The 27,638-nt window shown below is 42.0% G+C and overlaps 1 protein-coding gene across 3 annotated transcripts; it reads right to left on the bottom strand.

The window, feature by feature from the left end:
• Window positions 1-1,719: 1,719 nt before the first annotated feature.
• Window positions 1,720-27,606, bottom strand: tead4 (TEA domain transcription factor 4). Of its 3 annotated transcripts, none has more exons than XM_080504229.1 (11): window positions 27,467-27,606; window positions 16,819-16,883; window positions 14,782-14,853; window positions 13,259-13,393; window positions 12,868-12,911; window positions 12,519-12,580; window positions 12,193-12,323; window positions 11,037-11,210; window positions 6,350-6,490; window positions 4,442-4,594; window positions 1,720-2,685 (listed from the first exon to the last, which is right to left on the bottom strand). In XM_080504229.1, exons 4-11 carry the CDS (start codon window positions 13,358-13,360, stop codon window positions 2,572-2,574), a joined length of 921 nt encoding a protein of 306 aa, XP_080360355.1. In that variant the 5' UTR covers window positions 13,361-13,393; window positions 14,782-14,853; window positions 16,819-16,883; window positions 27,467-27,606; the 3' UTR covers window positions 1,720-2,571. The 3 variants fall into 3 exon arrangements, with proteins under 3 accessions (XP_080360355.1, XP_080360353.1, XP_080360354.1); XM_080504227.1 differs by having other exon boundaries at window positions 27,462-27,594; XM_080504228.1 differs by having other exon boundaries at window positions 14,791-14,853; window positions 27,462-27,594.
• Window positions 27,607-27,638: the final 32 nt, after the last annotated feature.

The following is a 27,638-nucleotide window of genomic DNA, read 5'->3' as shown; positions in this document are numbered from 1 at the left end:
GTGGAAACAGGTAGTATTACCATTTTTGTTAACGGGCTGGATTTGTTCAGCGACAAGTAAAATTGTGTCCTCCAGTTTGTTATGTTGTCTGCCCACAAGTGGGCAAGTGTGCATATTTGTGCAAATTTAACAAGACTGAGCTGAAAACACATACTGTAACCCGACTGAGTCAGAGCATCCAAAAACTGCAGCTCCTGTGGGGTGACCCCTGTTTGCAGTGGTCTGTCTAAAGTGGTCGAAAGCAGGAAAAGCAGTGTACCGGTGACTGAGTCATGGATGGCCAAGGCTTATTGAAGCTCACGAAGGAGTAAAGGCTCACTGTGATCCAACAGAGGATGCATTATGGCACAACCTCTCGCAGAAGGTAAGGTGTGTGATAGAAATGAGTTAAAATCTCTGTTTTCAGCATGGTCACAGATTTTGTCTTTCAGATGAGACAAACAAGCCAGCTGCTCCTGAGTTTGGGGATTTTCTGCACTTCTGCCACCTTTTGTGAGCTTGTTTGGCCTGTTCACTGGTAGTGAACGCAGGTAGTAACACGCAGGTAGTTTTGAAGATAAGGCTTGAAAACTAAGCAATGATACAGTCAGAAGTATGGCTAACGATTAACATTTTGAACCAAAAACAACATGGTTGAGTTACTTCAAACCTGAAAATATAATCTAAAACATAACCTTTGATTTATACCACAAAATGGTAGATTTAATGGAACCTGCCAGCCCTCAGAGCTTTCATCATGCATGTTCCTAAATGCTGAGTATCCGGGTGTTGGTTTTGCCACTGTGATTGTAACTTCTGGGAAAAACTTTTGACATTAAGGTCAAACTGAGAAAGGGGCTTGAACAACCAACCTGGAGATGGAAGAAAACCCACTTTATCAATTAAGCCAATGTTGTGGAGTTGTAATGATGACTCCACAGCACCAGATGGCAGTAGTCATCTCCATTAAGCATCAGCTGTAATGAGATTTTGCACTAAGAATGTACAAAATAAATCTATTATTTGCCATATCAGTCATTTTGTATTTTGGAAAAAAAAAATCAAACTTTTGAACTTTCTCAAACCAGCTTTGAGAACATTAAAGATATAATTGCACCTGTTCCATTCAAAATTCATATTGATCACACACCGGGAGCAATGGCTGCTTCAACTGAATCAGTAAGGAATGAACTGTTTACATCTTCAAAGTTGTGTGTTTCAGGCTTTAAAATGGAGTGATTTATTACTGACTTCAGAATTTTAATCTGAAAAGGAAACTTTCAATGTAGCAGCTACTACCATTGTCAGAATAAAATTACTGTTTTAATTTACACACTGGGGACTATGGATGACTTTATTTTTGCCAGTTTTAGAATGTGAAGTGAACCCAATTTACCATAAATGCTATATTGTATAATCCTTGTACATTCTTTGTCTTAATTTCATTACAGGGCTTTTATCAGTTTTTATTAATTGTGACAGAGTTGGGGGTTTTTTTCTCCTACGTATGGGATTTTCCTTATTGCAAACTCAAACTGCTGCTGCCATTATAATTGATCATACATACCAGAATGACCTCACAAGTATGTCTCTTTATGAAGTCCTCTTAAATTACGGTACGATACATGCATGACCATGATGTTTAAATGATATGATCAAAAAGAGTCCTCAGGATCCTGCATATTTGATAAACATTTGGTTTACACCACATACAATGGTACAAAATTCAACAACAGCAAGTAGTTATGTAAGAAATACTTGTATTTTCATCTGACACTTCAGGGCGAGATACAGATATGAACAACTTCAGCTTACAGATCCAAATCTGGTTCAAGTTAGCAGTGTTATTATGTGCCTTATGTTGGAGTCAGACAGTTTTCAATCAAAAACAATAAGACAATTTCAAGAAACATTTAAGAAGAAACATTGAAATGAATACAATAGCTCTTTCAAATCATTTTAGCCACTCGTCTTCACTCCCGGTTTAGGAGGAGATGGATGTGGCACTGTACATAATTACTCAAATGCACAAAGAAAAACAATAAACATTGGCACAAAAAACAGTGATATTTCATGGATGTGCAAAAGAGGGATTCACTGTACTTCTCACTCTATTTTTCCCATTGTTATACACAGTAATGTCACCAGATGGCACCCTGAGGCAGCCAAACTCCTCTGTAGCAAACATCCCCTGCACATGCCTGTGTAAAAGAATCTACATTAAAAACAAGCTCTAGTAAAAATGAGATGAAAAACACCACCAATGATAACGTTCTCATGCAGGTCTTCTTGGCTATGTCCGGCTCCTTTGGTTTAGAGACCACAGTGTGTGATGGTCCTTCATGTTTTTTTTGTACTTTTTTTTTTTTTTTTTTCTCTCTCCATGTCTTCCTGCCACTTTTCACCCAGCTTCCACAGTCCCCAAATTCTCTCGCAGATGCTGACACGGCCACTATATTCGCTGAGCTCCCGACCAAGTTTTATGGTTTCGGCTTGAAGCTTTTGGAAGAAATAGTCCGTTCTTTAGAATTGTTTCTTACCGATGTGCTACAAATTGTCTAAGAGCTGGAAAGTCCAGACTGTAGTGCTTTGTCAGTCTTTGACTAGCCTGTAGATGTGATGCTGCGCACCGTGCTCACTAGTGGACACCTCGAATACGTAGGCTATGCACAGCAGGGTCTCCAACGTGTCCCTGTTAGTCACCACCTGCAAACAAACAGTGTTTTCAGGATAGAAACCTTCCAAACCGTAATTTCAATGCATGCAGTTGAGCAGTTTTCTCATGTCTAAAGAAAGATGGGAGATGTAAAATATGGCTATAGTCATGTGACAATGCAAAAAGCCCTGACACAAGCACGCTACTTCATACGTCATTATGCTCTACTGAGCTGCATTGAATGCAACACTTGTCACAGAAGCCAAATCGATCTATTGTGCTCAGCAAGGCAGTGAGGAATCTGCGTGCATGTATCTGTTGTCTATATGTGTGTGCTCATCTGTTTATGGGCTGTTTGCGGTTAATATGAGCTAAATCAGCCCATTGAGAAACCTAATGACATGCTGCCATGTAGTCGTCAGTGTGGGCTCAATATGGTCATTGTCCCTTGGCTTATACTGGAGGAATGTAGCCGGCAATCGAAGGAACACTAATTTCTTTGAAGCCTGTTGTTGGGGACTGGTTGGTTACTATGGCACTGCACTGTTTTGTTTTGTTTTTTTTCACTTTTCCTTCTGTGTGGAGGTTCTGCACAGAGCTCACCAAACTCATTCAGAAGACTCAAACTTCTAGTACAAGGGACAAGATCATTTGCAACGCAATCACAAACAATACTGTTCAGAGGTGAAAAATAAATTATTAATGGTGCATCATCGCTATCTGATGTATTTATTTAAAGATGAGCATCTGTGTCGCCCTGTGTGCGTCTTCAGCACAGGATGGTGAATGAAATGACATGAATAGTGAATGACGAGGTCAGCATTTACATTAACGCGTGTATGACACGGACTCACACTCACATTAATTCTAAAGATTGCAGCAGGAGTTAATTCCAGGGATTTTCAACCTTTCCTGTCTGAACTGGAAAAACCATAGGAATAACACTATGAAAACATACCTGTGAGGATCTCAAACAGGTCTCTGCCTTTGTGTGTTTTTGTGAGTGGGTGAGTCTATCTGGGTTTGGCTTTCTTGTCATGTTTTAGCAATTCAGAGATCAGAAAGAGGGTCCGCACAATTTATTACTTCTTCGAATCACGTTTCTGAAAACAGCCCTGAAAGTAATCTTATTCTGTTTCACATTCAACCAACTTTTATATCTTTCAAACTTGTTTTCCAACATGTTAAACTATTTCTTTTGTTCTTTCTAAGCACCTGAGTTTAAGAGGTGTTCAAAAGATTTTGGGGTCTGCTCATCAGGCTGCAGCAGGATCAAATATCAGAGGTCAAGATATCATGTTCGGCTGCACGCTCAACGTAAAGACCTGCGTTATATGTGCGAAGACCCACTCTAACTATACCATTGTAGGATCAGTGCTGGAACGCGTATTCTCAGGAAGTGTTAAAATGTCTCATACATTTAGTGGGATTAAAAAAGAACTGGTCTCATTGCTTAGTTGGTGGCGTTGGAGGTGTGGACTCGCTGTACTCTTAATAAAACAGGTGGACCATTAACCCTTGCAGAGTGGTGCTCAGTTATTTCAAAATGGAGAACCTTGGGAAAAACTTTTCAAAGTGAACATCTGTTTATGTTTTTATCAGACTTCTGGATCGATGGGTAAGGTAAAATATTTTTTTTTTTTTAATTATATTATTAAATTATATACATGCTCGATTTCAATCCTGCTGATATTGTCCCAAAATCAAAGATTATTATAAACCACCTGAATGTTGAGGGACGCCTGTTAATCCGCTGTCTGAACTCGTTTCAATAACATGCATGCAGCATGAAGTTGCCGTGAATACCTGTAGGATAGTGAAGTTTTCCAGTACGCTGTTCATCATGTACTTCTCCGGTAGGTGTTTAAGCTTGTGGATGAAGTTGATCATGTATTCACATAACGGGGAACGGTGGATCCGAAACACATAGCGCCCATTCTCAAAGCGCGCATACTCCGTCTGGGGAAAACAGATACATTTAAGCACCCAATCTAATATCTGACAACATTCATAAAACTGAAAGAGGATTTAAAACACATTAAAGAAATATATTGTTAAATCTATTGCAAAAAAAAAAAAAACCCACACACAGATACATATTCCACTGAGAGTCAAATGGATGCATTGGATATGAACATCTGTGTGATAAGCTCTAATGTGTGTAATACAATACACCTAATGCAGCATATGGCATGCCAGATTTGACAATAAACATATTTCTTGTGACAACCATAATCAAATAACATAGCCATTAAATGTAATCATGTGGCCTACCGAGACAGATGGCTCTACCTTGCGATGTGTGTGTGTTTATAATGTACAATCCATCAGCAGTGGGTGGGGGCAGGGCGACTATTGCATATAGTTAACAGGAAACATACCAGTTAGTCACACTGGGGAGATTTGTGAATCACGACAGTTTTCTGAACACAGATCAGCCGTAGCTGACTGGAAGTCATCTCCACCAGTAGCCGTTATTCACTCCTCAAGTTGATCATTGTGGTTTAATATGGTCATGTCCTCTTGATGTTGCAATAGCAATCCTCCATTATTTGATAGGCAATGCAAACTTTTTGAATTGTAGTAACACAAATAACATATATCTCTGAGTCGTCAACTGTCCAAAACCCCTCCCCCGTGAATCTTTTTGGGGTCACTGCTCCAGTGTTTGAAATTCCGACCATAAAAAGAGATCATTTCCGAAAAGAAAAGCCGGGCTGGAGTGTTTAAAGCCTAACAACAAGAGTTAATGCAAATAGTTCCTGTGCCAACTAATTCCAAATATAAATATTACACCACATTTCATTCACCGGATCAGCCGAACTTGATACGCGCAGGTAATTTTATCACCGAACTGCACGCAAGAGTAATTGATAAAACATTCTTCATGCTGTAAAATCATTAAAACATCAATCATACTAATTAGTCGCCAAACAGAGAGGGCTCCTCGATTTACCAGTCCACACCTTTCCTGGATTAATCATTGCCCTAAAATTTAACAACTGATAGCAATCCAACAAAAAACGACTTTCATTTTTGAGTAGAATAGCATCTCCAGAGTTCCCAGTATCCTGTGTTGTGTGTGTGTTTTGTTTTGTTTTTACCCTCATGTTGACCACAGCTGGATCTACAGGAAAGCCTTTCCTCCACTGAAACTAACCACAAAAAGATCTGTTGCAAAATGGCTAAATCTCTGAGTAGGTCGTTACTCTGTTTTAAAGTTTGAAGTCGAGTGCATTAGTCTGAGCAATTTGTTCAGGAAGTCAGCCACATCCGTGAGATAAGAACTGTAATGCCATAAAACAAAGAAATCAGAAGAAGCCAACCAAGTCATTTTCTGCTTGTGGGTAAACAGACTATAAAAGGCTAAAAAGCATAGCTTTGGGTTTTATGTAATATCTTGTATACAACCCAACTTCCATTGAAAAATAGCCGATACTAGTACTATATATAGGGATCAAATGATTTGAATGCCATTGCTGTCTGTATTTGATGTGTATTTCTTGTTATGTATTTTTTTTATTACATTTTAAGAATTTTTGTTAAGAAACATCCAAAACGTATTGGGATATGTCAATGTCTGTGTTTGTGTGTGTGTTTTTTTTCCCAGTCATGCATAAGGCAGTATAGGACATAGGTCAATCTGTCTGTCATTATATTCTCATAAAAGTAAAAAATTATAATGGTGACGGCCCTCCAGTATCCTCATCTTACCTCTACTTTCTCCACCACCTGTTTGCCAAAGGAGCAGACTTTGGTGGACGAGGTGATGATCATATTTTCTGAGCTCTCGTACTGGCTGGACACACCATAGAAGAAGTTGCTGTCATCTTGCAGGTTTATGCTGAGATCCGCCTGGAAGGAAGAAACACATGTCAGGGTCGACTGAGCATTAATACACACCTGTATGTCTCACCATGCAGAAACCATGCTTGGTTGGGCAGAGCAATGAAATGTGCATCAATGTACGCCTGGCGAGGCTCACTTCCCCTTCAATGTAAACGTTCCCCTTTGAAACCGGAGACACAATCCATCCACAAGCTTGAGGATATGCAGGACCCACTCTTTAATCTATAAGGCAACATCAGGTCCTGGGTTTCTGCTCTCAGATAAGGATCTTAAGGGAACATGTGTGTCAGCCTGACAAAGACGCATCGCCGAAGGTGCTACAGCTCAACAAAGCCTGTGAGAGATCCTCAGTAAAGCCAGGAGGTATCCAATGAACAGATCCATGTTTAGCTAATGTAACACGGTTAAATCCAGCTTCAAGATTCACGAGATGGTGTGTCTCTCCTTCTATGCCCGACTCTCGGTTCCTGGAAGACCTCAGCAGATAAGATTTTTCTGGTCTATAGCATGCTGGTGTGCAATGGAATAAAAAAAAAATGTTGTGCACTGCCACAACTATATATCTTCATGCTTCCCTATAAGCTGACTCCAATTAAAAGGTTGCAAAAACCAAATATGTTCATCACTGACCAAACAATGAGAGAAAAACGGCAAGACTTCTGAGAGATTCAATTATTGAGGGCAGACTCTTGGTGAGTTCAAATGACAAGAGCAGACCCATGTTCCTGTCACGAGAAGAGTTCACCATGTCAAGCACAGATCTAGTGATTTTGTAAATGATCACAACATGTAAAAGCCTTGGCCTCATCAGAGCACCAAACATCCCCACTACAAGCAGTAAAAGTGTTTTGGGTTTTTTTTGTCAGTCAAACGTTGGCACACGTTCCAGCAACAACTCAGTTTGATAGATTGTCAAGTATTTGGTAACTTGGTTTCAGTTTAAAGGCAGTGGAAACTCAAGTTTCTTCATCCTCAGACTCAGCCTCCCCCGATCCTCCCACTTGTTCAAGTTTGAATTGAGGCGAGTCTAATCAGATTTTGGATCAGACGGAGGTGCTGTCTCCCCTGTCAGACAGCTGGGCTGTTTTACCTTTTCCCCTGTCGGGCTCTTGTCTTCTAATGGGCCATTGAGACAGCGCTCAGCCTCCTCTCATCTCTTCATCACCCTGTTCATCTTCATCCCTGGCTCGTGTAATTCCTCTATTTGTCTTCATCCCTAGGGCCGAGTGACCCTCCCCGAACCGCCATTCCCTGCTTCCCTAACAGCCTGCGAGGGAATTCATCCAATTACAATCAGCAGCATGCAATTGGCTGATTAGATCACGGTGGGCAGGCTGGGTGTGTAACAATTTAGCAGAGCCAGCTCAAATCGGATTCCCCCTGCACTTCAAAGGCGTGAGACAATCCGTTAGGACAGGGCCACGGGCACTGAGCGAGGTGAGGAGAAAAGCGGGCCGGCTACCGGCTATTGGAGGGGTTGTTAGAAATTTAATTTAGAATGCCATAGCTTTGGAGGAGGGTCAGCCGCCTGTCACCGTCACCATGCCAACCTACATCTCGGTACAGCCCTAAGTCATGACCTGCCATGTGGCCATGTCACTGGATGGAGATCACATAGGCTTTTCTCATCTTATACAATGGTGTAATAAGGTTAACATATTGTCGAGGATTTCATTTCGCTTATTTTCATGGCCAGGAGCATCTTTGTAGTCGGTTTTTTTTTTTTTTTCCCATAAGGGTGTTGAAATTCCTTGCTTTCATATAGATTTTCTGAGTTTTGTCATAGGGGCTCCTGTGGAATATAATTAGATGGACAACCTGAAAGGGGACAAGACTATGAGCTTGTTTTCCTCTTGCAAGGCGTTGCACATGTCATAACTGTTGACTCCACCAGGCTCCGACATGAATCAAGAGAGTAATATTTCACTGATGAATGACTTGACGTTACGTGCCGCCCAGCATTTCGCCTGCCATGTTTATCTCTTGTTCACACTGTGTGTGTGTCCCTATTTCTATCTCCTTCTCTTTATTGCTGTCGTGCTCTCCTTTTCTATGATATACGACAGGGCAGCTCATCCCCTCCTTCCACTTCACCCCTGTATCAAATACCATGGCTGCTCTTTCCAAGGACTGGACAAGTCTTGTTCCAATACAGTGCCACTCACTGGCAGTTTTTATCTGGCCACAATAAATTATGTGCAAGTCAACCATGTGAGGAGGGTAATGTCATACATACAAAGCCATCTGGTGGCATGTGATGGAGGGCAGCACTTTGAACTTGACATTCACAGTTGAGGGTACCGGTATCCCAAACTGCACTGGGTGAAGCTGTACTCTGAATGTCTGATTTCAAAGTCGGCAGTGGCCTCAAGACAACAAACTCTCAAGTAAATGAAGCCAAAGAGGTTTTTTTCTGTTGAGTCTGGTCTGCCTTGTGTCCATATCAAGTCTTTGATTCCTCGCTAAAATAGTTAAAAAGATTGTTTCTTAAAATTGCACAACTGTTTGGCTTGTAGCCACTTCTTTAATGCCTTTTCGTGAAGTTTTTGTCTTCAATACATACTTTTATCTTCATTAGACCACTGTAACACTGTCTTCACAGGGATTTTATTTGTTGTCATTCTAATTCCTTCTTATTTCTCTACAATTTCTCTACATTTTATGCTGCCTGGGCTTTTAATGTACTGTCCAATACAAAAGATGTTGCTTTGCTTGACCTTTTACTAACCTGGCAGAACAATCAAGTTTCACAGTAGTGAAAATAATGGTTTCATCGCTCTTCATTAAGGCCATGTTATGTACCTCGTCAACCCGCACTCAAGCACTGTACCACAGCAGAGAAAGAGTACACAGAGGAGCTGACAGTTTCCATCCACTCTCTTTCACAGTGATACCTATTGCTGAACAAAACATGTCCGACTTTATATCTGAATCTAATTTACCATCAGCAAACTGGAGACCCCTGTCTGAGACTCTGTCTGCCTGTTTCTGTTGGCAGGTGGACGGTAATCTGTACGTTGAGCCAAAGCGTAGAACACTGACCGTTGGGGTTTACTCAGGTAGCAACAGCTCGTGCCTTTGGACGGATGTATTTGAGACGCATAGGATGATGGACGTGATGCCTGGCCTAAAACCACCGCCTATGGCTGGCATGTATCTGACATGCCTCATACAGTTTGACTTTGAGAAAAACAAAAGTCCAACCATATTGAATTATTCTCTTTGCAAAGGCATACATTTACAGACGAATTTACAAGATACTTTACAATGTCTTTCAGTCATAAGCTAGATGTTCTTTTAAACTTATTCCCACTCCAAAAATATGGACATAAGAGTTGTGTTGCCCTCGGGTTTTTTTTTCTTCATTACATTATTTGAAAATGGAAGTCTTTTCACAGAGGTGTTTATCCATTTGACATACATGTGAGGTAGTGTAAGGAGAGGGTGAGTGGGAGTGTCTGTGACTGTGTACATTCTGTGCATGATACAAATACCAAAGGTCTTGTCCTGAGCTTAAAAACAATGCAGCCATATCAGAGAGTTTTATGACTTTCTCTCTGGCAACACATCCTTTATTGCAACTTCTTTTAGACTTTCCTCATCACAATGTCATCCACCTGGTTGCATTTTATGTGGATTTTGTCATCACGTGTTGGTCTCCTATCACTCTCAGCATGTAATGATGTGTGTTGGGTGGGTGGGTCTTTTCTCCTTTTCTGAAGGTGGGGGGGTGGGGGTCATCTATAAATACAAATATGGGGGACCATAAGGGTTGGACAGAGTCTAATAGTGCAGGGACAGGTGTCAGGGATCACATTTCTCCTAGTGAAAGATCAGTCCTGCCACTCTCCCCAAGGCTGACACACACACACACACACACACACACACACACACACACACACACACACACACACACACACACACACACACACACACACACACACACACACACACACACACACACACACACACACACACACACACACACACACACACACACACACACAATAGCAAATGCTTGCTACTGTGTATAGCACTGCACTCTTCTCTGGCATATATACAACAAATCAGGTCATGCGAGCAATGACTTTCTTTTCATTCTAACCCTAAATCGCCTTTAAGTTCTTTTAACGCCATTGCTTAAGCTATCTCAACACAGTTAACACCGCTAGGCCATTAACAGCCAACAGGTGCTACAAAACATTAACAACAGCGTTCACTGTACTCTCACTTCACCTCCCTGACTTGGAAAGGATTATATGATGGTAGATGAAACATATCAAAGTCAGACTGGGGTCGGCACCATGTGCACTGAATAGCACTTCAAACTGAATCATGATCAAGTGAAATCACTCAACTGAACATATAAAAACAAAAACAAAGAACCCTTTAAAAAAAACATGACGACATCAATGGCGACTTCGGTACACCTGTACTACTACTACTACTACTACTACTACTACTACTACTACTACTACTACTACTACTACTACTACTACTACTGTTGTTGACTTCAGCTTTCTTCGTAATTTGAAGTTGGATTTGTTTTTACCCAGAACTTGACGAGGAAGAAAGCGTTGTGTGGCCCTTTGTCAAACAGCTCCTTGAGGCCTCCTTTCTTCTCCGGGAACTTATCGTAGATCTGCCGGATGTCCACCGACTCCAGGTAGGGGTCGCTATAGCTTGGGTTAGACTGGCCGATGTGCACAAACAGGTGCTTATTGAACTGCAAACACAAAAGTGCATAACAGGAGATGACGACAGCCAACAAGGGCAAATGTCTCGTTGTTGAAATTGCTCTTCATGCCAAATGTGCTGCTGGACACTAAATGACATCTGTTTTATTGGGCATCCTGCAAAATTCTTTCAAATTTATTGTGTTTATTATCTCATTACTTTGCCCACCCGTTCCACCCCTGTTGCACCGGCTGTAACTGAGATTTACTGTCAACTGTGGTTCTTTGACTTTGTTCAACATACATGTTTTATCGATGACATGACTTCTTCATATTTTCCAAGATTTAATGTTCAGACCTGTTGTTGGTTTTATTCATTTGTTTGTTCCATTTATTATCATTGTGCAGTGATATTGTCATTGCTAAACAAAAACAGATTAATTCATTACCAATCAATGAACAGAATAGTTCATTGAAGTAATAATTTTTGATAATATTGTTTCTTATATTGTGTAACCTTTCTGCTGTATAACTATATAAAGCAATAAACTCTGATTTGATGGGGACAACAGAGTCTCAGAGAGGTTCCACTAACACCGAGTCCAAATCATAGAAAAAGTATTCAGTTTAAGGCTTCAGAGCAACATCACTAAGAGATGTCCATTTCTCGCATAACACTAAAATGTAAGTGAGGCTATAAAATACAATATAAGAGAGTAGATTTCGCACAACTAAACTGCACTGTAGTTAAAAGTCATAAACTAAAACCAAAGAGAAGTTGGCAATCCTGGTTATGGAAGTTTTTGTCCCTGTCACATTTAGATTTTCATGTTTGTGTACAAGTGAAATATTGATTATGTAGGCGATTTATATATTGTTTGGCTTTTTATGTTATATGGACCTCTTTATGTGTACCGAGTAAAATCATTAACGATATGCCTTCCGGGTAAATCTGATTGGGTTAAGCTGTACTCAACTATGCTAATTTCTAAAGCACTGATGGAAGGACATGCTTGTTTCCACTCTACTCACAGTCTCTGGGTCTTGAGGTTGCTCCAGGAAGGAGGAGAACTCAAGCATTCGCAGCTTGGAGCTGGCGATACTTCTGCCCTGCCAAGGGGGGGCACCAGGAGACATGGAGAGCCCCACCGTGCTTTCATAGCCTGCAGGTAACGAGAGTGGCAAATGGGTAAATGTACAGTTTGAACGAAACAAAGTAAAACTTCCAAACATTGACAAAAATTTAATGCATTCGTCTGGCCTTAAGAAAACTCTGCATGATGAGCTGAGCTTGTCTCATCACTTTGCTGACGCGACAGCCTTGTGTCAACACAGCGGAGGAAAGAAAGCTCACCCACCTGTTATGGGGGCCGGGCCGGTCGCTTGCATGGCATAACTCTGCTGGGAGAAGGGCTTAATGCTGGAGAGAAGAGGCAGACAAGAAAGGGAGAGGCATGTTATGCACCGTCTCGGCCTCATGACCCCATCTCATACACTAATTGGACCGGCTGACCTCTGAAGACACAGGGAGCAGCGTGGTATGCTGAATGTCAGGCAGCTGAAGACTTTTCTTTATAATTGCACTGATGTGCTTTAGTATGGTCTTAGATTCGCTGCCTGACTGAAATTTATCTGATGGTTATTAAGTTGATCACATGAGAAATTAGTGATGGACAGCACTATTGAGTAGAAGAAAAAGCTCCTTACTCTTCATGGCCTCCGGGCTGTCCTGGAAGGGCCCCATGCCAAAACTGGGAAGAACAATACATTGAAAAATAAAATCAATAGGTCCACCATGCAGGTGATTTTCATTCAACTGGGAGTATTCTACACAAGACTGCTCATAAAAATCTGAGATATGTGTGATGCAGACGTTGAACATAGACGTATCAACAGGTCAAATGATCAAGCTCACGAACTGAAATAGTACAAATATAAAATGGAAACTAAGTCTAAAAATGGACAACTAAGTAAATACATACCGTTAGTATAATAAATTAATCAAACATGCAGAAATGTGTGCACCTGTCAAGCAAGGATATTACTTTCATGTTGTTGTTTTTTTTACAAAGGTCAAGGAGAGTGGTCAGAGACTCACCCCACCAGCCGTGGGGTAAGCCGGTCTAGAGAGGCCCTGGAGAGCCATCTTGTTCTGGAAAGCGGTGGGCGAGATGATCTGTGCTGAGGACATGGTGGCCATACTCTGCAGGGCCTTGTCTTTGGCCACCTGATCCTACAGAGAGGGACAGAGATTAAGAGGTAAGAAAAACACACTGTAAAGCAAAGGCAGAGCACTCGTCAGACTCCATTTAGGTCAGTGCCCCACTTTACCGCTAACATGAGCAGAGCCCTAAAAGGGGAAATGAATGGCTGAGGCCCGCTTGCATCACTGGTGAATCCCTGCCAGGCAGAGAGCTGCAGGGAAGGTGATATTACAGTCAAGGGCCTTTGGGTCAAGAGTTAAGTTTATTGCTTTGGCAGGGCGAGCCCAGTGATGACAACTAGCTCCTGTTGGAGGTCACACTGGAAGTCAAGGATATCAAGACAATATCAAAAATACTAAATACTAGTGTCACAAAAGATTTGAAATTGGACAAGGATAAAAAAATAAATAAATTGTTGATGTTGCGCGGTGCACTGTAAATCAATATGGCTCTTGTTTGTGAATCCCCTCTGTCAGCAGTTTCCAAACCACAGAGGACTACAAGCACTTGCCGCCCAGCCCAAATGGGCAAGGCCACACGGCGCATTCTTCTTCTCAGAACTGGCTAACACAAGGGCATAGCTGAAATATGGGGGGGTGCATGTGGCAGGGCTCTCAGTTACACCAAAGACGTATTTAAAAGGGCCTATCACAGGGACCAACCCTGTGACCGGTGCAGAGCCCTGCCAGCTGAACCCTCATGGCTACTGTCCAAGGTGCCTGTTGCCTGCTGTGACTGTGAGAATGCAAGTGCAATGCGGATGAGAAATGTAAACTGAGAAAGTACTGGGGGGACAGGGATGTGTAAGCTCTCAGCGTAGCACACAGGAAAACTTTTATTGTGGTACTTAACCAAACGTAATACCTGGAAGGGGATAATGCAGGGATTAATTTGTTTCATGAAAATTGCGTTTGGTTCATCTTATTCAGAATCATGAACAGCAAGCCCCCGGGGCTTTGTGAAATATATTCGCATTTCATCGAAATGTGTCAGCGTCCCATCTAAAACTAGCATCAATTAGAAAGTGCAATTAAAATAGACCATCATTTGTGTCTTTGCGTTAATGGAATGTGGATACATGGTAGTGTGGGAGCAGCGGATGTTGAAATACCTTTAACAAAACACGAAACATCATTGTAAGAGGACATAATGCAGGGGAATAATGTTTTCACCTTCTTTCCATCTGTTGCTGCTCAACCTGATTGTATCTGTGACAATAACAGCTGGATGCAGACACTTTTATCTCATTACACTCTTAAAAGCCTGTGTGAGTCAATGTCGAATCAGATAGCATAACACAACAGACCGATCAAACACAAAAGAAGTGAGCACAGAGAAGCACATGAGAAGCAGAGCACATGTTCCACAGTGTTTCGATGCAAGTGAAGGATGTAGAAAAACATAAAAGTTGACTCACGTAGCGTACCTTCAGCTTCACCTGGATCTCCCTGGCCTTTCGTCGGGCGAGAACCTGGATGTGACTAGACACCTGGAAGACGTGTGCATAAACAATGCCGCAATATTTAACACCGCATGTCACGATAAACCGAATTCAACTGTGAAATGCAATTTAGCACCAACAGTCTCAATGCACTTTACATGATCCAGCAATTTCAACTATTCCCTGACACACATCAGTGTTGACAGGTGCCATTCAAAGTGCTTCCACACCCATCCAAGCAACTTGGTGTTAAGTGTCTTGCCCAAAGATACATTGACAGGGAGCGATCGGGGATCAAACCACCAACCTCGGGATTAGAAGACAATTCACTGTCCCAACTGCGCCACAGCCAGTAGGTGTACAGAGATTTCCCTCTTCGCCAGTTTCCTCTCATAGTTCAAACTTCACTTCACTTCTTTTCACCCCTCATGATGTTTGTTTGTCTTTGTCTTTGTTTGTCCATTTCTCAGAAAAGCTCCTGTGGTCTTGCATAGGATCAGCATGTTTAGAATGTATATAAAGTCGCGTTCAAATGACAATAGCAATGTTAAGATGTTAGAAACACATCACTGATGCGTCGCTGATGATGCAAACATCACTGAATCATTAGGGATGCGTCATCAACTTTAAAAGGAAAAGGAGTTTTTTTCTCCTCCATGTGAAAATGTAGTGTCAATTTCTCTTTGATGGGGTTTTTCTTCAGTCAATCTTTTCAGTTGCTTAAAGTTCACCAACTTATTTTACTTATTATTGTTATTTTACAGTGTATTTATGAGGTGTTTGGGAGGGGAGAAAAACTGTGGTCCTGTGAGAGAACAGAGGAACAATAAAGAGTCCACTCATGGACTGGAGAAACAATGAAGAAAATGTGTCTTGAAAAAGCTCATAAAGCGAGTAAAGCTAAGAAGATGAACAGATTCAGGTGACAATCATCTGTTTTTCTGATGACCTCCGATATTCAATACATGTTTTCTGTAAAATATTAAACATAAGCTGAGTTTATATTGAAATATACGATGATGGAAGCCCATGAGATCAGTGTTTGTCGACCAAACTTGAGACCACTTGTTGGGCGATTCTAATTGATTGAAAAGAAGTCATTGATTGGAAATTAAATTAATGAAAGCATAAGTGCACATTTAATGTTTTTCACCAAAGAAAATTGACAACTGGTGAATAAGTCCCCCCTCCTCCAAATACCTTTGAGAATAATCATTCAATGACATTTGTAAATTGGCTCGAGGGCCCCATGTGGCCTACAGACCACCAGTGGCCATTGTGTGATTGAAACAGTTCAATAGCTATTTGTGTTTTGCTTTGTTTGTCTTTTTTTTTAATTGCAGACTGCGTCTGAAAAAGAATCTTGCAAGAGTAAATTCCTTTCATATCTGTGGTTGGTATAAATCTCAGAGTACTCCTTTAAGTATATATTAAATTAAAAGAGAACATGCCACATCAAATCTGTGTGTTGAATCACTTTTACGACTGTTGATGAACCAGCAGGTGTCCGTCGACACCCCAACCTGTCTCCGTATCCAACTCTGATCTGTCACTGACCCTCATCATCTCCTTTTATTTCCCACAAGGACTCTGCCAGATGACTTAGCACAGGCCCTTCTCTCCACATCCATCACTGCCCCATACATCAGTTCTTCCATATCAGATACCGGAGCGAGGATAGAGTTCCAAATCCCTCGCGTCCCGCCTCAGTCTCCCATCCAGATCACGATATTCCCCAGCTTCTTTCTCCGTCTAACAAGACCCAGCTCCATGAGGTGGTGAAGAAACAACACCGACATATGATCCTATAGCATCTGTGCATTGGGTCCTGGCCCTAAATCAATCGTCATCTCCAGCCAAACCAAATGGGTGGGATTGAAGGTTTGGTGGCAGGAGAAGGTGGAAGAGGAGGAGGGGGTTGCACAGGGTGTTGGGGCATCACTCAACACAAGTGGATTTCCAGTGGGGTTCAAAAATAGTGTCTGCTAGAAAAGGCATTTGCTGAGGACTCACCTGCTTCCTGGTCCGCGTCTTCCCCGTGCGAAGCTTGATGTAACGTGCAATCAGCTCATTCCGTCCTGTAAGAAATCAGAAAACATCATTTTAATTCAGGAATAAAAAATAGCACAATGTTCAACTATTACAAATTTTCACATACATGAACCACAATCAACATTAAATGTTACAGTTAGTGGGATCTTAATGTATGATGTTTGCATTCAAAAGTTCACATTCAAAATTGCCTATAGGTGCGACCTGGCGACCTGTTCAGCACATAGAAGCACTTTATTTGGATATAAGTGTCTGGAAGGATGAATGAATGATCCAACTGATGGCTCAACTCATTGAAAGAAAATAAATCATGAAACAAAAGATGCACAGCCCATAATAAGCTTGTCATGAGTGAACCTGCTGTGAATGCCTGACAAAGCAGAATGCTTGAGAGGAAGGCACGAGTGGGGAATGTATATGCACCCTATACTTCTGTGCGCTTCTATATACCAGCTGCGATTAGCTTAATTAATAGCTTAAAATACATTCATACCCGTGTCTGAGTATATGTATATGTGCAAGGCGACATTTATAGGTGGGTTTTGCAAACACACGTGTCCAATGCGAGCATCAAGACTAACAACTGCGTCAACGCTGAAAGCTTTAGGTGCAAGTATATCACTAAGTATACACTTCTGTCTGTGTGGGGGCTTGCATTGGTCTCGGGTTGACCCCCAGAGTGTACGCTGAGCTCATATCTCCACAGAGAGTGCGTGTCTGTATGCTGCCGCTGATGACAGACAGGTCACATTGGCAAAGCAGGTGGAGGCTGCAGCCATGCGATCCTCAGACTGGACTCAGGACAGACACAGCACAGTCCAGTGACCAGAGCACCAGTCTGGTGAGGCCGCAAGGCAGCTGGTGTGTGTGTCAATGTTTATGGAATATGCTTTTACGCCTGCAGTAAATTTTGAGCTTGTTCCCCACCTCCCAACCAAAGTCTCCAGTTACTTTGGAGAGCAATGGTCATATGGTGTCTTTCACTCTCTTTTTCCAAACCAAGACTGCAATTTTAATGATAAACAGAGACCACAGGCATCTCCCATGATAGGTATGAGTCTAACAGAGAGCATTGAAGCCTGGGTGTCCTTGTGTTGCATTTTCATCACTGTGGCAACCCTAAAACAAAAATTCAATGCAACAATGGCAACATCCACTTGGAGCAAGTTGGGATTCAGTATCAACATCGACAACATGCTTGCCCAACTCAGCCACAACCACTCAAAACCTCCTTAAAGAGAATATATACATTACCATAATCAGATAAAAGTCATCATGCTTTACTAAACCCTTTGGGGACATTTCTTTACCGAATTGACCCATCGCTGGGCGGCCACAGTTTAACACTCCTTGGAACTGACGGGGATCAAGGGTCTTGCTCAGGGACCCACAGTGGTGGCCTGTTTACTGTGGGGATCAAACCTGCGACCTCCAGATCCCAAGCCCACCTCTCTAGACACTATAGGTCACTGCACCACCACTGTACTGATATTCAGCGTAGCAAAACATTCACAAGAAATTAAAACATTAAACATTCACATTAAAATAGTATATCTTATGGGGCAGGTGCTTCGTTTTTTGTTTTTTTTACAGCAATGAGAAAAAGGCACAATATGCACACACACGATAAGTCACACAGTGAATCACAACTGTCAGTCAAAAGGTCCCTCACGCACTGTGTCACACAAGAGTTTGCCAAACTTTGTGTCACCTCTTAAACACGGTCCTTTTTCTCTTGGCACGACATCTCCATGTGAATTAACACGCAGATCAGTCACGACACACAACCTGGTACAAACCCGTCAGATTTTCCTCGCGCATAGTGACGCTCAGGCCAGACCTCACAACACTCTGGACACTGACCAATCAGGTGAGTCCGGATGGTTATAAAAGAAAACCTGATACCTCTCTGAAACCTCTTCAGACATTTTGTCGGCCAATAAAAGTGATCACGTTTTGTGTGCGATGAGAAACATTTTATTTCCATAAAGCACAAGAGAAACAACAGACCCGGACACAGGTTTCTACCAAACTTTTTGAGATGATTCTTTTTTGTTAAGTCATTAAATATCCTGGCAGGTATACAAAGCGTTTTCTAAAAGATGAGGAGTTGAACACAACTCCACAAAGCTAAGAGCAGAAAATATATGTGCTTATGTAAGAAAAGATTTTTTTTAATAAGGTGTTAATTCCTCATATTTATCTCTCATTCTGTATGCTGATATATTACAAATTATTTGTTCATAATTTGTGAAAATTCACTTATAGCTTATCGGTTCTCCTCCAATCTTGAAAAGTGAGTGTAGTAACCTGGAACTTCATCCCTTGATGTCACTAATCCAATAAATTAATTTCTACAAATATATGACTGGATAAAATATTGAAGTTCCATTTATTTCTTATTTAAAAAAATTAATTAAGAAAACTTAAGGAAAAGGCATCTATCTTGAACCCAGGATTTCCCTTGCTGCCTGTTCCTCCCTGAAGCTCTCGGCGCCCCCAAGACGAGGTCCACCCCACACTTTGACAACCACTGACGTAAACTCACAGTCGCCCTCTACATCTGACAGACACATTGTCACGTGTCACCGCCGCCTCTAAATTGGCTAACAAGTGGACAAGCCTGTTCATATTTTTGTAAAGTGAGACCCACACTTCAGGGAAAATCCATCCATCTATCCAGCCATCAATCTTTAATACCCGCTTTCACCATCACAAGATCGTGGTGGACCTGGAGCTGATTCAAGGTGACTCTGGAGGGAAGGCAGGGAACACCCTGGATAGATCATATCACACATCACGGGACAAACAAAAAGACACAAACAATCACAGATACACCTAAGGCCAATTTGCAGCCACAAATCAACCACATCTAACACCCAGGTCCTTGGAATGTGTTAAGAAACCTTAAGCAATTTAGGAAAACACACACGCTCACAGGGAGAACATGCAAACTGCAAACACAAAGGCCCCCAAATCCAAATCTAACCAGTGATCACGTGAGACTTCAGGGTAAATCCTACTGGCACTAATTGTACATGCCTGCAGTGATGTGTCGCTATGATGCGAGATCAGCTGGACCAACAAGTTGTAGTAAAAGAACAAAATGTACTTCACAGATGTCCAATAGAGAATCATTAAGTTGCTTTTTTTTTTTTTTTTTTACTAAAACTACAAAAGAAATGCAAGATTTCACCATGGCTAAACACATGAACCAGACTTGGATAAATTGGTATAAGAGGAAAAAAATATATTTTTCTCTGTGTGTGTGTGTGTGTGTGTGTGTGTGTGTGTGTGTGTGTGTGTGTGTGTGTGTGTGTGTGTGTGTGTGTGTGTGTGTGTGTGTGTGTGTGTGTGTGTGTGTGTGTGTGTGTGTGTGTGTGTGTGTGTGTGTGTGTGTGTGTGTGTGTGTGTGTGTGCAGCCTAAACCCCGCTTTATAATCCAGTGCACTTCAGTCACATTCACACATTGAGATATAGACATTTCCTGACACACACACGGGCAACATTCATTCTGTCTCAACCTTATTTTCCTTTCAAGCCTGTGACTCCTCATCCGTTTAGTGTTTATCAGGAGGTGCACTCGCAGGACAATTGTTTGAGCCCCTAAATGCATATTTCTTTAATTCCCCGGGGATTAAGAAAGTTCCACGTTTCCCAGCAATCAAATTCTTGAAAAGACAGCTTTGTCAAAGTCCTCACAGTACTTGACCTCAAATGAACATTAAGTTGTATGTATTGAGTTCCTCACATTACAGCGGCAAGCTCTTCCAGTTTGAAGCGATTTATCTTATTTCACTGTACAGTAAGATGTACACTGTGCATCCAATTGGGATTTTCAAAGCAGTAGACACAGACGTGTGAGCATGTCTCCACACACACGCGAATGAAATTCTTTTTCAGGGGTCCATCTTTTAACTTCTCATTGCCAAACCCTTTTGTTAGTTACGGATTTGCAAAACTCCTTTGGACCCAAACTGCTGTCAACCATGAACAATTTAAAAAGCACCACGTTCACTGGAGATCAGGTGAAAGTATGAAAACACTGGACGTTGACTTCTAACTTTCTACCAAACAAGATGGGGGGGAAAAAAATGGTTTTCTCTGAAATTTGTTAATGAAACTATTTAGCCAGTGAAGATACAACAAGGTGTTGGTAAAGCCTTGAAAGTACAGGGCCACGGCTCAAGCATGAAACAACTTAATTAAGATGATTTCAAAGATCCTTCGCTTCATGTTCATGTATCAGATGCACGGCCACTCCTTGTGTGAGTGCTTGGGGAAGGGCCCCTCAAAAATACCCTCCAACACACCCATGAGATCAGAGAGGCGACTCAGTCACACAGCAATGAGATCATGATATCCAAAAGGAGCAGCTCAGACAGAGAACCTGTGCCAGCCAAGGCAGCAGGAAAGTCGGGAGGAACTTTATACCGTCACCCACTGCTCTGCAGTTTGATGTTGTTTATCGCACCGCCAGCAGTCACACACTTGTCTGTAAAAAAAAAACTCCTCAGGGCATGGAAAGTGATGCAGTTGAAGCAAAGGCAGGTTTTCTCAGAGTTCAAAGTATCCTGCTTGGATTCAAACCTTATAGGTTCTAAATGTTTTGATATTATCATGTTACGACTGTATGACGTAAAACAGATTCTCAAAATGGAGGCAACTTCACCACTTGTTCATTTCACCTGACTAGAAACTGACTTTATTACAGAGGCACTTGGTAACCGCCATCGAATGTGACATTTATAAAGTTGAGTGCTGATCAGTGATGAGTGTTTTTCTCACACTCAATTATCACCTGTGAAAAAACTAAATTGTTTATCGAAATCATCAGTGATTCACTTTCACCACACTGAAAATTGATGTCATGCACTGCAAATAAATCACTGACATCATTTTTTTAAATGCGATACTCAATGAAATTAATAGGACCACGATAGTCAGGGTAACATGTTGCACTGGTCAGCCCTCCCACAGTTAAAATATCTACCGTTTCAGTCATTACTTGGGGGGCCACCGCCTTTCTGTGTCAAGTTTGCTTGCTCTCCATGTGTGTGCCTGTACAGGAACTCGGGTTTACATTACAAAAACGTGGATCTGAAATAAACGGGTGATTCTAAATTTCATGTTGATGTGATTGTCTCTTTCTTTCCTGTGATGGACTAGTGACCTGTCCAGGGTGCACCCTACCTTCACCCATGGTAAACTGGGATTTGCTCCAGCCCTTCAAGGCGCTTATTTGCAACTGTTGTGACGTTACTTGATATTTACCACAAACCAGGCCTGGACAAGTTGTCCTTCCTCTTAAATTTGATATTCTCCCTGTAGTTGTTGCACACGGGATGGCATTCTGTGGCCACAAATTAAAATCACAAGCTGGTTCACAGCAGACAAGTTTTGAGTGTGTGTGTCTCACTGTTTGCCCTGTGATAGACTGGTGATCTGTCCAGGGTGAACATTGCCTTCACCCATTGCTAGCCGACAACCCTAAATTGGAAAATGGTTTAAAAGATGGATAGATGGAGGAGGCCGACTGCTTCTTCCTCCCTCCTAACAGTTGGGGATTAATATAATACTGAACTGAAGCTGGAGTGGACTTCACCATACTATCTATAAGCCGAAAGTCTTCACAATAATGAAAAAAGAACATTTCTACATCCTCTATTTATCTTTGTTTACATACCAAAACTCAACATAATCCCAATCATCATAACTTCACATTCTAATCACATAATAATAATAATCGTTTTTCTCGTCCACCTCCTCCTCGGGCTTGTTGGTAGAAGTGAGGGAGAGATGGATCGGGTCAGTGAAGGTTCCTGCAGCGTCCCATTCTAAGTCAACCTCTGGGCCTGCAGTCATAAATCTTGGGCTACGGTCATCACTAGCCTGATATGATCTCTCTCTTCCTCCCAGTGTCTCTCTCGCTCTCTCTCTCTCAGCTCTCAGCCCAGTGCATTCCTGACATTCCGATATACTGACGGGTCTGCACCAGGTCCTGCATCTGTTGCTTGAACATGATCCGATGTCCTGTTTGTCATAGGTGCAGTTACATGCACAAAAAAATTCAATATACAGTGTAACATGACTACAGTTGCTGGTTTTAGCAGAAACATTGTTACACAGATGAAAGTCAGCATTGATTGACACTCTCCGTATCCCTCATTTGCTCATTTTTAAGAGGGAGCAGCCTCTAAATTTTATAAGTTCGCCATCGCCAGGTGGCTTCAAAAACCCCAGAGCCTTAAAACCCCAGAGCCTCAAGTTCAGAGTTGCAGTTAAATAAGGTACTTATTTTTGTCCATGTGACACCGCCCCCCCAACAAAAGGTAGTCTACCCAAAAAAAAGATTGGATATCCACCACAAATAGGTTATTTGTTCAAACACAAGGCACATATTGCCTGTACATGGTATCGACTGAAGATAAACAGGAGAAAATATGTCTCTGAAAATTATTCCACAAATCCAGTGGTAGTAGAGAAAATACAATTTCAGGAAAGACTGACATGTTGAAATACATTGCATGTGGCGCTGACCAGTGAGAGACCAGCAAATTTTGATATACAAACATACAATCTACATCTTTATGTGGATATCACAAAAATAGACAACGGTCAAGTATAGATGATATTACGTGACAATAAAAAGAAAATATTCAGAAGTAATTTAAAGTGCATGTCAAATGTGCAAAACAATGCTATGATTTGAACATTTCCAGCTCATTTTTCTCAGATATTCACACCACATTCGTTTATATATGGCTAAAGAGTGAAGCGACTTTCATCGTAAACACCTGATAGAATTTCAGCACTCAAAATTTTACACATCGTCCCAACTACTTGAGCACTGGGTTTGTGGAAACATAGAAAATGGAGCAGGTACAGGGTGTAACAATAGCGCCACCCAATTAAGTACATTTCTTTTTGATCACTTCATTTGAGATTTTTTTCAGTCGTCTTAAGTTCAATTTGATGATTCACCATTACCCCTAAAACATAGTACGTCCTCAAACTAAGGCATGATGGGAAATGCAAAGGCCCCAAAAAGCTTCAGTAGGTCAGCGAGTCAAGGTCAGTCATGAATCTCTCACTCTACTGTCAAAGTTCAAGCCTGGGTGAGGACTCGCTCTTGCTTTCCACTGAATCATATGCTTAATGGGAATGACTTGAGACAGAAACATATTTGCATCGCCTGACCTCAACCAGCATGGGTTGAGATGTTGCACCAAACAGTGGGAGCATAATTCATTGCTTGGCTATCCTTCGTTCTGAACTCCCAGAAAAACACACCACAACTCAGTGGTGCTTTGTTGCGTTTGTCCACACGAATGGCAAAAGTTTCTTCTTTTCACAGGAAGTAAGATGCATCTAATTGTGAGAAATATTCTGCTTTAACAGATGTTAGGAAATCCAGTATGACGAAACCAAACAGCTGCAAGAGTTAATGCTGCTAAATGACAACAAAAGAAAAAACTACTAAAAGCCATTCATTACAGTTTTAAAAACAACCAATAAATTAATGTGCAAATAGGAAAAATAAATAAGAAAGGCAATTGTATTTCCAAAGGGCGCATTCCTCCTGTGAGAACTGTCAGCTCATTGGTTTAAGTTTGGGACTTTTTCTCTATTAGAGCAGGATGATGCTTTCAGACAAGAGCACAGGGCACGTCTCTCGCTGAGAGCCGCATAAGGCAGGAAATGTTTTCCTTGGCAGATGCATGTCGAATTACCGCCGGAGCACATAACCGCCACAATATCCGTGACACCGTCCCTAATAAGCGAGCTAATAGGTCTGTTGAGTAATGGGGGTGAGGTTCAACGCAGTGTGCAGCATTATGGGAAAAAAATGTAGAAAATATACTCAGAATGTGGGGTAAAGACATTCCATCCAATTAAGGAATTTACAATTTAGAAGGTGACCCAAACACATTCCCTCTGTTTCGCTGCCTGGAGACTCAATATCATATTGTTTCACAGGAATGGAATTCATTCCTTTAAGAGGAATTCAACCTGAAATTCTGAGCATGTCGCTCTCAGCCAACAGACACCTTGCTCTTTTGCTAGTTTGTTTTGTCTCTGCATCCATAATTAGCCTGCGCAAAAAGACTAAATAACACTACAAAAACCATCAAGGCAACCCTTCACAATTTCATCTATGGCTTTCTAAATATTCTCAGCTGATATTTGATTTGGCAACCTGTTTTAAGAGTCTCCCATCAGCACTTTAACAACATTAGCAACACTAAAGACCTTCAAAGTGGCTTTGCATTGATTGTGGTCGCTTGAATGACTTGAGTTGTTGGCCACTGGTGGCCTCAGGGATGGTGATGAAGGGGAGCCATGGGGGCTATGAGGACCGCAAAGGAAGGGCCACGCTGGCTGTTTAGGGGCAACGAGGGCAAAGCGGGCCATGTACAGGCTCAGTCCTGCCTCATTTTCTCAAGTCATAAATCCGGATTTGCCACAAGGCTGTCAGGTTGAACTTGTGGAGCAGCTGGGGGCGAACTGAAAGACAGACGAAACAACTGACAGACAGAGCAGAGATTGTTCATAAAGGACAAAGAAAGGCTGTCTGAGACAAAGAGATGTGAGGGCAGTAAATCAAACTGCAGAGCAGCTAAAAAATACACAACCTGTACTTCTCTTACTCTCAAATACAAAAATAGCGTAGCGCAGGGTGGAGACAGGTGTGAGAGAGTTCGGCTGCGCCTCGCGGCCACGCAAGGAAGCGCTGTCCACCTTAGTGTTTATTTGTCCACCCCTCCTCGTCCCCTCCAGGCGCTCAAAGGGTAAATGTCTATTCTGGTTTAGGGTTACAGCCAAGCTGCCTTGAACCCCTGGGCTCTCGAGCGCACATGCCATTCCTGGCAAGCCGACGCGCTCCCTGGCACACATCACCTGCCCCTGACCCCCACGGGGACCGAGGGGTACCTCTGTGGTTTCCTTGTCAAAAACTCCAGCCCCCAACCACCTTTGCCACCCACTGCCCCTCCCATGGCTATTATACAGAACGAAGCATGCACCCCACCCCCCCACCCCCTTCTTCTGCCCCCTCCAACTGTTATTACAGGCTTTATAAGGGTTTGAGTGTTGATCAGACGATGGCCGTGACCTCAATAGGTCTCTAAGCTAGGCTAGGCAAAGCTAACAGTTAAAGAAGCTGTCTGGCGCGATGACAAAACGAGGTGATGACAGAGGCTGTCTGTAAACTGCCACGATCTCCGTCCACTCCGTTTTCCACTGACCAGATCCACTATCAAGCAGTCAGGAAACCTGACGGCTGAACCATCTGTCGACAAACATCCTTCAGCAAAACACTGGGGCGGCATCACACACACACACACACACACACACACACACACACACACACACACACACACACACACACACACACACACACACACACACACACACACACACACACACACACACACACACACACACACACACACACACTCTAATGGCAGGTAAACCTTCTCAAATTAAGAGAAAGTATTTGAAATTGAGAATGAAAACAAGAGACTCACACATTAAAAAAAAAAAAAAAAAAAACTGTAGCCAAAAAACACAAGATGAACATTTGTACTCAAGAGCCCAAACAATGGAAACAGCCACTGCCCACATACACCGTTTGTGATTCACCAGCATGGATGCTAAATTTCTCGGTTCTTCCCTCAAAAAATATGATTACATTTTGTTTGGATTCAGTGTGTGTGTGTGTGTGTGTGTGTGTGTGTGTGTGTGTGTGTGTGTGTGTGTGTGTGTGTGTGTGTGTGTGTGTGTGTGTGTGTGTGTGTGTGTGTGTGTGTGTGTGTGTGCAGCGATCAGGGTGTTTGCGTCCATTTATGACACATCATGCCTTCATACTGTGTGTTAAGAGACCAAGTGGAGCTGACAGCTGTGCAGGAAACAGCAGTGATATGAAACATGAACGTGTGTGTGTGTGTGTGTGTGTGTGTGTGTGTGTGTGTGTGTGTGTGTGTGTGTGTGTGTGGAGGGGTAGTATGTTTGACCACATATGTAGGTGAAGTTTATTTAGAAGATGGATTCGTGAAAAACTGAAGAAAAAATATTACATATTTGCATTTTAAGAACATTTAAATGAATAGACTAACTGAGAAAGTGGAAACATCTAAAACTTAATTATCATGTAAAGAATGAAGTTGAAATTTTCAGAAAAAGAGGTAAAATGTTGAGAACCATTTTGAGACTGTGGATTTTATTATTATAATATTACAAAATACTCACCAAAAAATCATCCTCTGTACTTATTTATTCAAGCTAATATAATGTCATAGGGTGAAATGGGGTAGACAGTGGTGTAGTATTTATGGCTCATAGCAAGAAGATCGTGAGTTCAAATACTTTCGTTGTGGAGTTTGCATGTTCTCCCTGTGTGTACGTGGGTGTGTTCCAGGTATTCAGATTTCTTTCCACAGTCCAAAAATATGTATGTGAGGTTAATTGGTGACACAAAATTTCCCCTCGGTGTGACTGTTTGTAATGGACGAGTGGCCTCTCCAGGATGCCCATAGTTAAGGACTTCTGTCCTTCAAGCAGAGAACAATACACACATATTACGACAATAAAGATGGGCGTACCGTACATCTTGCCCTCGTCAGAGAGGATGATCTTCCTGCGGCCGCATGGTGGATAGATGGCCAGGGCCTCCTGGAAGCTCTGCTCGATGTCGGGGCTCCACACGCCCTCCGCATCGTTCTCCAGGGGTTTGTCGAGACCGTCCCCAAGCTCATCACTCCCACCCCTGGGGGAGGGAG

This window comes from Blennius ocellaris (genome assembly GCF_963422515.1).
Source record: "Blennius ocellaris genome assembly, chromosome: 11".
In the NCBI taxonomy this organism is placed as follows: domain Eukaryota; kingdom Metazoa; phylum Chordata; class Actinopteri; order Blenniiformes; family Blenniidae; genus Blennius; species Blennius ocellaris.
The sequence above is the reverse complement of the archived record's forward strand: the minus strand, read 5'-3'. Positions and strand labels throughout refer to the sequence as shown.